General features: G+C 44.7%; 1 protein-coding gene across 1 annotated transcript in view; it reads right to left on the reverse strand.

Annotated features, from left to right (window-relative positions):
- LOC121271335 (asialoglycoprotein receptor 1-like) overlaps positions 1-13,156 on the reverse strand; it is a 30,108-nt gene extending 16,952 nt beyond the window's left edge. Inside the window, exons 1-3 of the mRNA XM_041177273.1 lie at positions 12,943-13,156; positions 8,874-8,975; positions 1,884-1,958 (exon numbers count right to left, since the gene is read on the reverse strand). Of these exons, the coding sequence (XP_041033207.1) occupies positions 1,884-1,958; positions 8,874-8,975; positions 12,943-13,027 (262 nt within the window). The 5' untranslated portion in view covers positions 13,028-13,156. The remainder of the gene's footprint in view (positions 1-1,883; positions 1,959-8,873; positions 8,976-12,942) is intronic.

Genomic DNA, 13,156 nt, shown 5'->3' on the forward strand with positions numbered 1-13,156 from the left:
AAAATCCAGCACAGAGATAGTGAATTTTCCATTGAACAGAAGATCAGGTGCAAAATGCAATAACTTCCAGGAGAGATGGATTAAAGATTAAAAATAAATTATCTTTAGCAATTGCAGTTACATGGAATTCAATTCAACTCCTGGAATCTAAGGAACTTGGAAAAATTTCTGCCACAGCCATAGGGACAAGCCAAGGACTCATAAACAGTGAACTCCCAAGCTTGTTATGATGTGTGCCAGGCAGACCAAATCTACAAGGGAAACTTGGCCATGCTATCACAATGGTTTTTTAAATTTGTATTTATTATGAGAATATTTGTGCACTGAATTCATGAGTAATTAGTCCATTAACACCTAAAGAGATATTAAAAACTAAATTAAAACATTTACTAATAAAAGAAAAGTTTTCAAGTGCATGTATAAGATTACAGTTACTTAATACTATAACAAATCCCAAAATCCCTAATTAACCTGACTCCTAAACTACACACCTCCTTTAAGGCAACAGTCCCAAAATAGATTTTAAATTTAAATAGGCAAGCCAGCAAATTTATCACAGCACCCATTCAACAGTGGAATTCCAAAGGCTTTCATCCACTTTGGGTTACTGGACACAGCAGACTTCTGCTAAAGTGGCTGGAGTCTTCCCCAAGGCTGTTTTACATGGTCCTTTTGGATCTTACATGTTTCCCTCCCCCCCCCCCCACCCCCTGCCCCCCAACAACTTAGCCTTCCATCCTTCTTTATATATGTTTCTCTTTCTTTAATCTGTAACATCCATTGTTCTGTATGCCTTTGGAAATTTACTTCTCCCATAATATAAAAATATTTCATGTTGCCAAGATGGACAGTAGCTTTGGGAAAAATAAACACACTGCTTGGCCTTGCTTATCTTGTTAGTTGTAAACATCTTATCATCCATTTGAAACCTAAACAACCCATTCACATGTCTAAAACTACCAATTTCCTTCACACCCGACATGTTAAGCCCTCATCCATGTTTACTCATTAGCATTTCAGATGTCTTTTACCCCTAACTATTTTTGATAATTTCAAGCTTGCAGTCTATCTGACTCCAATTCAATTAAATCACACAGCTGGAAGCATTTACACTCTCACCCATAAGCCTACTTTACAATACAATAATATCATGAACAAATATGTTAGTTTCACGGCAAGCTTTTAAAAAAATCTTTCAGTATTGAACTTTAATTTGGTTAAGAAAGCAACTGCCTGCAGCATAGTTTGTGAATTTTGCACGCTCCTGGGTGTGTGTAAATGTGGGTCACGTTTGAGAAGTACAGGTTTACCTTTTTAAATGCTTCCTTATCTTTATCTGGGTGGGCTTTTAACTCAATAAAAACTAACCCCTTTTTGTTTTAAACCTCAAGAAAGCCAGTCAGCCTTGTTTCTGGCTGTAAATGGCTAAACACAGACATTGAGTAAAATACCTTCATCCTTCCAAATTCACAAAAGTCCCTGTCAAAGTCAGGCTTGGTGTGGTGTGAGAGAGGAGTCAACTTTACCCCTCCCCACATGTCTCTAACACCAAGTTAAAATCCAGTTAGTTTCAGTGCTGCTGTTCAGCAGGGCCCCAGCGGGACTCTGAACCCACACTAAGGGGTAAATTCCCTCTGAAACGGCCTAACTCAGTTTGAAAATAAATCAGAAGACCGAGAAACTTCTTGGGCTAGGTCAGGACTTGTAACAAATGTGACCTTGTCATTGCAGCCCTAGACCCAAGTATAAATAGTGTTAGAATTACTGAGTAATTAGCTGCGAAATTGATTGAGCTTCTGATCATTTGTCCTTTAGTCTGAATCCTTGGACTTCTACAGGTGAAATCCCTCCAATGTCACCGTATTCTCCGATATTCCACTCACCATTATTCAGTGCGTGAGAGACCTGCATCTGGACCTGCGACTGAAACTCCTCCACTGTCTCATTGGTCTCTGAACCTGAGAAATCAGCAAGAATTTAGTTACAAAGTTCATTTAGCAGCCCAGAGAGGGTAAACTAAATTCTCCAGTGTCAGATTACTAGCGACAAATTGTGGCAGCCAAATGTAAATTCCCGAAAGTTAGAATGTACAGATTTGAATGTGTAGACTGTAACATCGCCAGTCTCGTGTTGGACAGGGAAAGTGACTTACAGTGTCAGACAAGCTGTTGGGAAAGTTTCAAAATTGCAAAGCAGTTAAGTAAAACGTGCTGTCACAATGTCGGAAGGGTGTAGTTTTGTGTTTTTAAATGTAACCCAAGATCGTTCTCACTTCCTTTCTTATAACATGGAGCCGATCGCAATGTTGCTAAAATTCTCAATGATCTTTCCTTGGCAGCAGCAAAATAAACACCAGAACAAAACCCATTGCTCCTGCCGTGTGGTGTTTGATGTTGTGACTTCAGGTTTATTGTGCATCATTCTTTAGCGGTAAGTAACCCCAATAATGTCACAGGCAGCATCTCAGTGCTGGCTATCGGTTCAGTTCCGGACATCCTTTATGGAACTCACCATCTGAAGACAGGCGAGAAATAAATAGTTCGCTGATGTCTATAAACTGTAAACTGAAATGATACCGGGGTTCAAATATTTTAATAAAAGCAAAATACTGCGGATCTCAATCATGCCCTCTCCTCTTTTCCCTCTATCCATCGCGCAACCGCCCTGTCCACCACAAACAGATTTAACATTATATATTTTCTTTCTTTTCCAGTTTCCTGGGTTGGTTTATAAGATGTACCATGGTCACGTTTTGAAGGTGACCAATTGAGCAGCACGTAGGCCTGTCTCAATGGAGAGTGAACCAGGGTGACTTCATTGCTGGGGGTAATTTGCCAATGTGACACCACTGAGATAGGCATCTCAGGCTCTGGGTGATTAGGCAGCAAGAACACACCTTCTCTTATCCTATCATCTAAACAGAGTTAATTTTTCCACTTCTGTTTTTCTCCCTCCACAGACGCTGCTCTAACTGGTGACCATTTCCAGCATTTTCTTCCTGTATTTCATATCTTCAGCATTCACAGTCGGTGTATTTTTATTTCGTTGATATTTCTCAACCATATCTCTCCAGAATAAACCTGCCCAGTTTTGTCGAACTGGTATGGAGTTATGACTTTCTCCTTCAAGTCAACTTTGACCTCACTGAAGGCCACCTCAAACTAATTTACTCAGGATTCTTGGAAGCTGCTGGAAAGAAGAGTCTTGGATTACCATCCAGGTACACACCAAGAGAGAATATTCCACCTTTTTAAAAATTCATTTACAGATGTGGGTGTTGCTGGCTGGGCCAGCATTTATTGCCCATCCCTAATTGCCCTTGAGAAGGTGGGGGTGAGCTGCCTTCTTGAACCGCTGCAGTCCATGTGGTGGAGGTACACCCACAGTGCTGTTAGGGAGGGAGTTCCAGGTTTTTGACTCAGCGACAGTGAAGGAATGGCCGATATATTTCCAAGTCAGGATGGTGAGTGACTTGGAGGGAAACTTCCAGGTGGTGGGGTTCCCATGTGTTTGCTGCTCTTGACCTTTTAGGTGGTAGTGGTTGTGGGTTTGGAAGGTGCTGACTAAAGAGCCTTGGTGAATTCCTGCATCTTGTGCATCTTGTAGATAGTACATACTGCTGCTACTGTGCTTTGGTGGTGGAGGGAGTGAATGATTGTGGAAGGAACAGTGGTATATTTCCAAGTCAGGACATGAGTTTCTGCAGTGCATCTTGTAGTTGATACACACTGCTGCCACTGTGCGTTGGTGGTGGTAATCTTACACAGTGCAAGTTGCACTCTATTTATTCTTCTTTCTGCAGATGGGATTCCTTTGGCCGCCTCGACTATCAGGACAAGCAAACAAGTGGCTGTTTTGTCCTGGATGGTGTCAAGCTTGAGTATTGTTGGAGCTGCACTCATTCAGGCAAGTGGAGATTATTCCATCACACTTGTGCCTTGCAGATGGTGGACACGCTTTGGGGAGTCAGGGGGTGAGTTACTCGCCACAGGATTGAAAGCCTCTGACCTGCTCTTGTAGCCACAGTATTTACCTTTCAGAGCTCAGCTGCTTGATTAATGAGGCAGCATGAGCCAATGTGCAAAAGTAGCAGAATTGCGTGCTTGGAATCAGAGAATGGTTTAAGCAGAGAAGGAAGCCATTTGGCACATTGTGCCAATGTCAGCTCTCTGGAAGAGAAACTCACTCAGTCCTACACCTCCACCTTTTCCCACCTAACCCTACAAATTTTTCCACAAGTAACTTTTCATTTTTTGCTGCTGAAGCATAATGCATAAATAGAATCTTATAGATAGATTTCAGTAAATAAACCACATAGACCAAATGTTTTAGAGGTTCTGTTTGTTATTCCGGCTTTCCACAGTCTGTGCAAGTTTTTAAAAATGTGTTTCTCTTTCAGGCAAAGCATGCAGATTTCTGATTTAATCGGCAGACCAGATAGAGTGATTCCAGAATGTCTTAATTTTATTAATACAGAATTACCTGGAAAAACTCAGCAGGTCTGGCAGCATCGGCGGAGAAGAAAAGAGTTGACGTTTCGAGTTCTCATGACCCTTCGACAGAACTTGAGTTCAAGTCCAAGAAAGAGTTGAAATATAAGCTGGTTTAAGGTGTGTGTGTGTGGGGGGCGGAGAGATAGAGAGACAGAGAGGTGGGGGGTGGGGGGGGGGTGTGGTTGTAGGGACAAACAAGCAGTGATAGAAGCAGATCATCAAAAGATGTCAACGACAATAGTACAATAGAACACATAGGTGTTAAAGTTAAAGTTGGTGATATTATCTAAACGAATGTGCTAATTAAGAATGGATGGTAGGGCACTCAAGGTATAGCTCTAGTGGGGTTTTTTTTTATATTATATAATGGAAATAGGTGGGAAAAGGAAAATCTTTATAATTTATTGGAAAAAAAAGGGAAGGGGGAAACAGAAAGGGGGTGGGGATGGGGGAGGGAACTCACGACCTAAAGTTGTTGAATTCAATATTCAGTCCGGAAGGCTGTAAAGTGCCTAGTCGGAAGATGAGGTGTTGTTCCTCCAGTTTGCATTGGGCTTCACTGGAACAATGCAGCAAGCCAAGGACAGACATGTGGGCAAGAGAGCGGGGTGGATGTTAAAATGGCAAGCGACAGGGAGGTTTGGGTCATTCTTGCGGACAAACCGCAGGTGTTCTGCAAAGCGGTCGCCCAGTTTACGTTTGGTCTCTCCAATGTAGAGGAGACCACATTGGGAGCAACGAATGCAGTAGACTAAGTTGGGGGAAATGCAAGTGAAATGCTGCTTCACTTGAAAGGAGTGTTTGGGTCCTTGGACGGTGAGGAGAGAGGAAGTGAAGGGGCAGGTATTGCATCTTTTGCGTGGGCATGGGGTGGTGCCATAGGAGGGGGTTGAGGAGTAGGGGGTGATGGAGGAGTGGACCAGGATGTCCCGGAGGGAGCGATCCCTATGGAATGCCGATAAGGGGGGTGAAGGGAAGATGTGTTTGGTGGTGGCATCATGCTGGAGTTGGCGGAAATGGCAGAGGATGATCCTTTGAATGAGGAGGCTGGTGGGGTGATAAGTGAGGACAAGGGAGACCCTATCATGTTTCTGGGAGGGAGGAGAAGGCATGAGGGCGGATGCGTGGGAGATGGGCCGGACACGGTTGAGGGCCCTGTCAACGACCGTGGGTGGAAAACCTCGGTTAAGGAAGAAGGAGGACATGTCAGAGGAACTGTTTTTGAATGTAGCATCATTGGAACAGATGCGACGGAGGCGAAGGAACTGAGAGAATGGGATGGAGTCCTTGCAGGAAGCGGGGTGTGAGGAGCCACAGCTTCCAACCTGATAGTCGCCCAACCTCGGACGGCCCGCTTCTATCTCCTACCCAAAATCCACAAACAGAACTGCCCCGGTAGACCGATTGTCTCAGCTTGCTCCTGCCCCACAGAACTCATTTCTCGTTATCTTGACTCCCTTCTCTCTCCCCTTGTCCAGTCCCTTCCCACCTACATCCGTGATTCCTCTGACACCTTACGTCACATTAACAATTTCCAGTTCCCCGGCCCCAACCGCTTCCTCTTCACCATGGACGTCCAATCCCTCTACACCTCCATCCCCCACCAGGATGGTCTGAGGGCCCTTAGCTTCTTCCTCGAACAGAGGCCCGAACAATTCCCATCCACCACTACTCTCCTCCGTCTGGCTGAACTTGTTCTCACGCTGAACAATTTCTCCTTCAACTCCTCTCACTTCCTCCAAATAAAAGGTGTGGCTATGGGTATCCGCATGGGCCCCAGCTATGCCTGTCTCTTTATGGGGTATGTGGAACATTCCTTGTTCCAGTCCTACTCCGGCCCCCTTCCACAACTCTTTCTCCGGTATATCGATGATTACTTCGGTGCTGCTTCATGCTCTCGTCGGGACTTGGAAAAATTTATTAATTTTGCTTCCAATCTCCACCCCTCCATCATTTTCACGTGGTCCATCTCTGACACTTCCCTTCCCTTCCTTGACCTCTCTGTCTCAATCTCTGGTGATAGACTGTCCACCAATATCCATTACAAACCCACCGACTCCCACAGCTATCTCGACTACAGCTCCTCACACCCCGCTTCCTGTAAGGACTCCATCCCATTCTCTCAGTTCCTTCACCTCCGTCGCATCTGTTCCGATGATGCTACCTTCAAAAACAGTTCCTCTGACATGTCCTCCTTCTTCCTTAACCGAGGTTTTCCAACCACGGTCGTTGACAGGGCCCTCAACCGTGTCCGGCCCATCTCCCACGCATCCGCCCTCATGCCTTCTCCTCCCTCCCAGAAACATGATAGGGTCCCCCTTGTCCTCACTTATCACCCCACCAGCCTCCGCATTCAAAGGATCATCCTCTGCCATTTCCGCCAACTCCAGCATGATGCCACCACCAAACACATCTTCCCTTCACCCCCCCCTGTCGGCATTCCGTAGGGATCGCTCCCTCCGGGACACCCTGGTCCACTCCTCCATCACCCCCTACTCCTCAACCCCCTCCTATGGCACCACCCCATGCCCACGCAAAAGATGCAATACCTGCCCCTTCACTTCCTCTCTCCTCACCGTCCAAGGACCCAAACACTCCTTTCAAGTGAAGCAGCATTTCACTTGCATTTCCCCCAACTTAGTCTACTGCATTCGTTGCTCCCAATGTGGTCTCCTCTACATTGGAGAGACCGAACGTAAACTGGGCGACCGCTTTGCAGAACACCTGCGATTTGTCCGCAAGAATGACCCAAACCTCCCTGTCGCTTGCCATTTTAACACTCCATCCTGCTCTCTTGCCCACATGTCTGTCCTTGGCTTGCTGCATTGTTCCAGTGAAGCCCAATGCAAACTGGAGGAACAACACCTCATCTTCCAACTAGGCACTTTACAGCCTTCCGGACTGAATATTGAATTCAACAACTTTAGGTCGTGAGCTCCCTCCTCCATCCCCACCCCCTTTCTGTTTCCCCCTTCCCTTTTTTTTCCAATAAATTATAAAGATTTTCCTTTTCCCACCTATTTCCATTATACAATATATAAAAAAAAAACCCCACTAGAGCTATACCTTGAGTGCCCTACCATCCACTCTTAATTAGCACATTCGTTTAGATAATATCACCAACTTTAACTTTAACAACTATGTGTTCTATTGTACTATTGTCATTGATATCTTTTGATGATCTGCTTCTATCACTGCTTGTTTGTCCCTACAACCACAGCCCCCCCCCCCTCCACCTCTCTGTCTCTCTATCTCTCCGCCCCCCACACACACACCTTAAACCAGCTTATATTTCAACTCTTTCTTGGACTTGAACTCAAGTTCTGTCGAAGGGTCATGAGGACTCGAAACGTCAACTCTTTTCTTCTCCGCCGATGCTGCCAGACCTGCTGAGTTTTTCCAGGTAATTCTGTTTTTGTTTTGGATTTCCAGCATCCGCAGTTTTTTTGTTTTTATATTAATTTTATTAATTGCTGGCTGTTTGCAATTGAGGCAAGAGATTTGACACGAGCAACATTCTCAAAATCTCAGCACTTTCCCATTTGCTGCCTGGCCCAGTTTTACATTGAAATGTCCCAGATGCAGTGACTCTATCTGTTCTCAACGAACTTGTCTCAAGAAATTGCTCCACTTGTTACAATCAGTCACACCAAAGTTGACTTGGAAACAAAGCTGTTGCTGAAAGGTGGTGTTATGTTTACTAAGTCTGAACCTGTCACAGGAGCACCTTCAGCATGTATTTTTTATTTGTTTATGTGGACATTGCTGGCTTATATTTCACTTATTCAGAGGGCATTTTTAAGAGTCAACCACATTGCTGTAGGTCTGGAGTCTAAGAGGCATTAGTGAACCAGATGGATTTTTCCAACAATGGTTTCCATGGTCATCAAGTTTTTAATTCCAGGTTTTTGTTGAATTCAAATTTCACCATCTGCAGTGGTGGGATTTGAACCCAGGTCCCCGGAGCATTAGCCTGGGTTTCCTGAATACTAGTCCAGTGACAATGCCACTATGCCACCACCTCCCTCCTGAACTGCAGCAATCCAAGAAGCCAATCCACCAGTCTTTTTCAGCAGTAACTAGGGATGGGCAATAGATGCTGTCCTCGCCAGGTGTTAATGGCATTGATTAATTAAGGACATTGATTAATTAAGTAGCTAGAGTATTTGTAAAGAGAGACTGCTGGGACACAGTGGGGCTAGTAGGTAGGAAGCAGATATATGTAGAGCTACATTCTGTAAATTAACCTATTATCAGGAAAAATATTAGCGTCTTCATCCTTCACTAACTGGCTTGGGATTAACATAACATCAGTGACACCCACATCCTTAGAATGAATTGAAAAAGAACAATGTGGACATGAAGTGGAAAGTTACTTACATTTAATGACTCCAGTGATCAGAAGAATAAGGATAACACACAGAAGGATGAAGATTAGGAGCAACAACCCCATTCCGGAGAAGACTGACTTAAATCGGCTACCTGAGATTTCAAACATGGTGCTGATTAGAATGTTACATTCATGGTATCAAGATGATGAGGAAACATAATTGTTGCCAAATTAACTGACTTTTATTATAGATTCTTTAAAGCCATAGCCTGGAGAAAGTCAATACAGATTCACAGGAATATGCCCATCTCAATACACGGGAAAAAAAACTGGATTTCTATAGTGCCTTTTACATCCTCACAATGTCCTAAAGCACTTTACAATCAATGAAGTTCTTCTGAAATGTAGCTATTGTTGTGACGTTGGAAACACAGCAGCTGATTTGACAACAGTGAGACCCCACAAGCAACAACAAGGTAAGAAACAGGTCATCTGTTTTGAGGGGTAAATATTGGCCAGGGGACTGAAAAGAACTCCCTTGCTCTTTTTCCAATAGTGTCTTAGGATCTCTTACTCCCATTTGAGAGAGAAGATGGGGCCTCAGCTTAGCATCTCATCGGAAAAACAGTGCAGTATTTCTTGAGTATTGCAGTGGAATGTCAGTTTAGATTAAATGCTTTAGGTAGCCTGGACTAGGTTGTGAACCCAAAATCTCTGACTTGGAGGCAAGAGTACTACAAGGGTGGGAGTAAGAGATCCTAAGACACTATTGGAAAAAGGCCAAAGACTGCTATCAGGGAGCCTGGAATGACTCCTTACAGGAGCTTGAGCGCTCCTTCAGCTGCTGACCCCAGGGAAGTTAGGTCTCACAAGACCTGTCTGCAAATGGAAAACAAAGCTGGAAAGTTACAGTCACTGAATTGATTACAGTGGAGTGGTCAGTGCTTCCTTTTAATTCTTTTAAGGGACATGGGCATCTCTGGCTAGGCCAACATTTTTATTGCCCACCTTTAACTGCCCTTGAGAAGGTGGTGGTGAGCTGCCATCTTGAACCACTGCAGTCCATGTGGTGTAGGTACACCCACAGTGCTGTTAGGGAGGGAGTTCCAGAATTTTGACCCAGCGACAGTGAAGGAACATTGATATATTTCCAAGTCAGAATGGTGAGTGACTTGGAGGGGAACTTCCTGGTGGTGGTGTTCCCATGTATCTGCTGCCCTTGTCCTTCTAGATAGTAGTGGTCATGGGTTTGGAAGGTGCTGTCCTTCTAATTAATTGTGAACTCTTTAGCCACGACCATCCCTTGACAGTCTAGTGGACTAACTGTTCAAACTAAATAAAATTGTCCAGGTCTTGCTGCATTTGGACACGGACTGCTTCAGTATCTGAGGAGTTGTGAACGGTGCTGAACATTGTGCAATCATCAGCGAACATCCCCACTTCAGACCTTATGATGGAAGGAAGGTCATTGCTGAAGCAGCTGTAAATGGGTGGGCCTAGGACACTACCCTGAGGAACTCCTGCAGTGATGTCCTGGAACTGAGATGATTGACCTCCAACAACCACAACCATCTTCCTTTGTTGTAGGTATGACTCCAACCAGTGGAATGGTTTCCCCCTGATTCCCATTGACTCCAATTTTGTTTGGGCTCCTTGATGTCACACTTGGTCAAAAGCTGCCTTGATGTCAAGGGCCATCACTCTCACCTTTTGAGTTCAGCTGTTTTGTCCATGTTTGGACTAGGGCTGTAATGAGGTCAGGAACTGGGTGACCCTGCTGAAACCCAAACTGGGCATCAGTGAGCAGGTTTTTGCTGAGTAAGTGCTTGATAGCATTGTCGATGACCCCATCCATTACTTTACTGATGGTCGAGAGCAGTCTGTTGAGGTGGTAATTGGCCGGTTTGGATTTGTCCTGCTTTTTATGGACAGGACGTACCTGACCAATTTTCCACATGGGGTAGATGCCGGCATTGTAGCTGTACTGGACCAGCTTTACCAAGGGTGTAGCTAGGCCTGAAGCACAAGTCTTCAGTACTATTGCCGGAATATTGCCATAGCCTTTGCAGTATCCAGTGCCTTTGGTCAGGCCATGAGATTACAGATTGCAGTTGAATACAATTCTGCTGCTGCTGATGGCCCACAGTGTCTCATGGATGTCCAGTTTTGAGTTGCTAGATCTTTTTGAACTTTATCCCATTTAGCAATGTGGTAGTGCCACACAACAGGATGGCGAGTATCCTCAATGTGATGATGGGGCTTTATCTCCACAAGGACCATGCGGTGGTCACCCCTACCGATACTGTCAACTACAGGTGCATCTGCGACAGGTAGATTGGTGAAGACAAGCTCAAGTAGGCTTTTCCTTCTTGTTCATCCCCTCACCACCTGCCGCAGACCCAGTCTAGCAACTATGTCATTTAGCACTCAGCCAGCTCAGTCAGTAATGGTGCTACTGAGCCACTCTTGGTGATGAGCTTTGAAGACCCCCACCCAGAATATATTCTGTGCCCTTGCCACTCTCAGTGCTTCCTCCGAGTGGTGTTCTACATGGAGGAGCACTGATTCATCAGCTGAGGTGGCGGGGGTTTGGGGGTGGGGTGCGGGGTGTGGCAGTAGGTGGTTACCAACAAGAGATTTCCTTGCCCATGTTTGACCTGATGCCATAAGACTTCATGGTGTCCAGAGTTGATGTTGCGGACTCCCAGATCAACCCTTCCTGACTGTTCTGTCATCTCTGCTGGGTCTGTGCCTTTGGTGGGACAGGGATGGTGATGGTTGTGTCTAGGACATTGGATGTAGGGTATGATTCTGTGAGTATGACTACGTCAGGCAATTTCTTGACTAGTCTGTCTCTTGCTCAGCAATTTCAGAGAGCAAGGGTCAACCCCATTGCTGTGGGTCTGGAGTCACATGTAGGGCCAGACCAGGTAAGGACAGCAGATTTCCTTCCCTAAAGAACATTAGTGAACCAGGTGGATATTTTTAACAACAATCGGCAATGGTTTCATGGCCACTCTGATTGAGACTAGTTTTCTGATTCCAGATTTATTAATTGAATTTAAATTTCACTGGAACCCACGTTCCCAGAGTATTAGCCTGGGCCTCTGGATTACCAGCCCAATGACATTATCACTACACCACCATCTCCCCTCCAAATATAGTTGGACCGGTATGTCTGGTATACTTTCCACTTGGGAGATGTGCTTCATCTTCAAATTGAATGTTTTCTTCTAATTTTCAAATCCCTCCCTGGCTTGGGCCCCTCCCTATCTCTGTAACCTCCTCCAACCCTATGGTCCTCTCAGTACTCTACATCCCTCCAGTTGTTGAGCATCACTGATTTTAATCACTGCATCACTGGCAACCTTGCCTTAAGCTGCCTGGGCTCTTAACTCTGGAATTCCCTCTCTAAACATCTCCGCTCCTCTCCTCTTGTGAAATGTTCCTGAAAACTGACCTCTTTGAGTAAACATTTGGTCACTTGTCTTAATTCCCCTTTCTGTGTCTCAGCATCAAACTTTCTTTTAGTCTTTGAAGTACCTTGTGCTGTTTTACTGGTGGTGCATATAAAAAGAGATTTACCTGGAAAAACTCAGCAGGTCTGGCAGCATTGGCGGAGAAGAAAAGAGTTGACGTTTCGAGTCCTCATGACCCTTCGACAGAACTTGAGTTCGAGTCCAAGAAAGAGACTCAAGTTCTGTCGAAGGGTCATGAGGACTCGAAACGTCAACTCTTTTCTTCTCTGCCGATGCTGCCAGACCCGCTGAGTTTTTCCAGGTAGTTCTGTTTTTGTTTTGGATTTCCAGCGTCCGCAGTTTTTTTGTTTTTATAAAAAGAGATTGTTGCTGAACAAACAGTTAGAGATAAGGGAGCAAACAGTGAGTTGTTAAGAAATTTAACAAATACTGTATGGTACCTTAGATAACGAACTGACTGAGAGAAACAGTCTCCCTTGCAATGTCAATTCTATTTTTCATGAAAAACATTCCCCCCCTCACTCAATACCAGCAAATGAGAAATTCATGTAACTCTCATGACTGTTTACACAACAATATACTCAAGACAGAATGTCCACTCCAGCACACTCATTCCCACCTTCGTTGAATGAAAATGTACCTGGAATCCACTTAGTCCGTTGCTGTTTTTGTTCATTGTCAAGATTGAAGTTCTCAAAATCATCGTAGGCATGTTCTCCAGCCATTCTGTAAGACAATGCAGAAACTGGTGCCGAGCTTCACAGGGAATTGGTGAGGGAATGGGGAACTTTATATGGTCTGTTACATCAAAGATCCTAATACCCAAGTCAATTGTATTGTGATTTCTCCCAGCG

Source organism: Carcharodon carcharias, chromosome 30 (genome assembly GCF_017639515.1).
Source record: "Carcharodon carcharias isolate sCarCar2 chromosome 30, sCarCar2.pri, whole genome shotgun sequence".
Lineage (NCBI taxonomy): Eukaryota > Metazoa > Chordata > Chondrichthyes > Lamniformes > Lamnidae > Carcharodon > Carcharodon carcharias.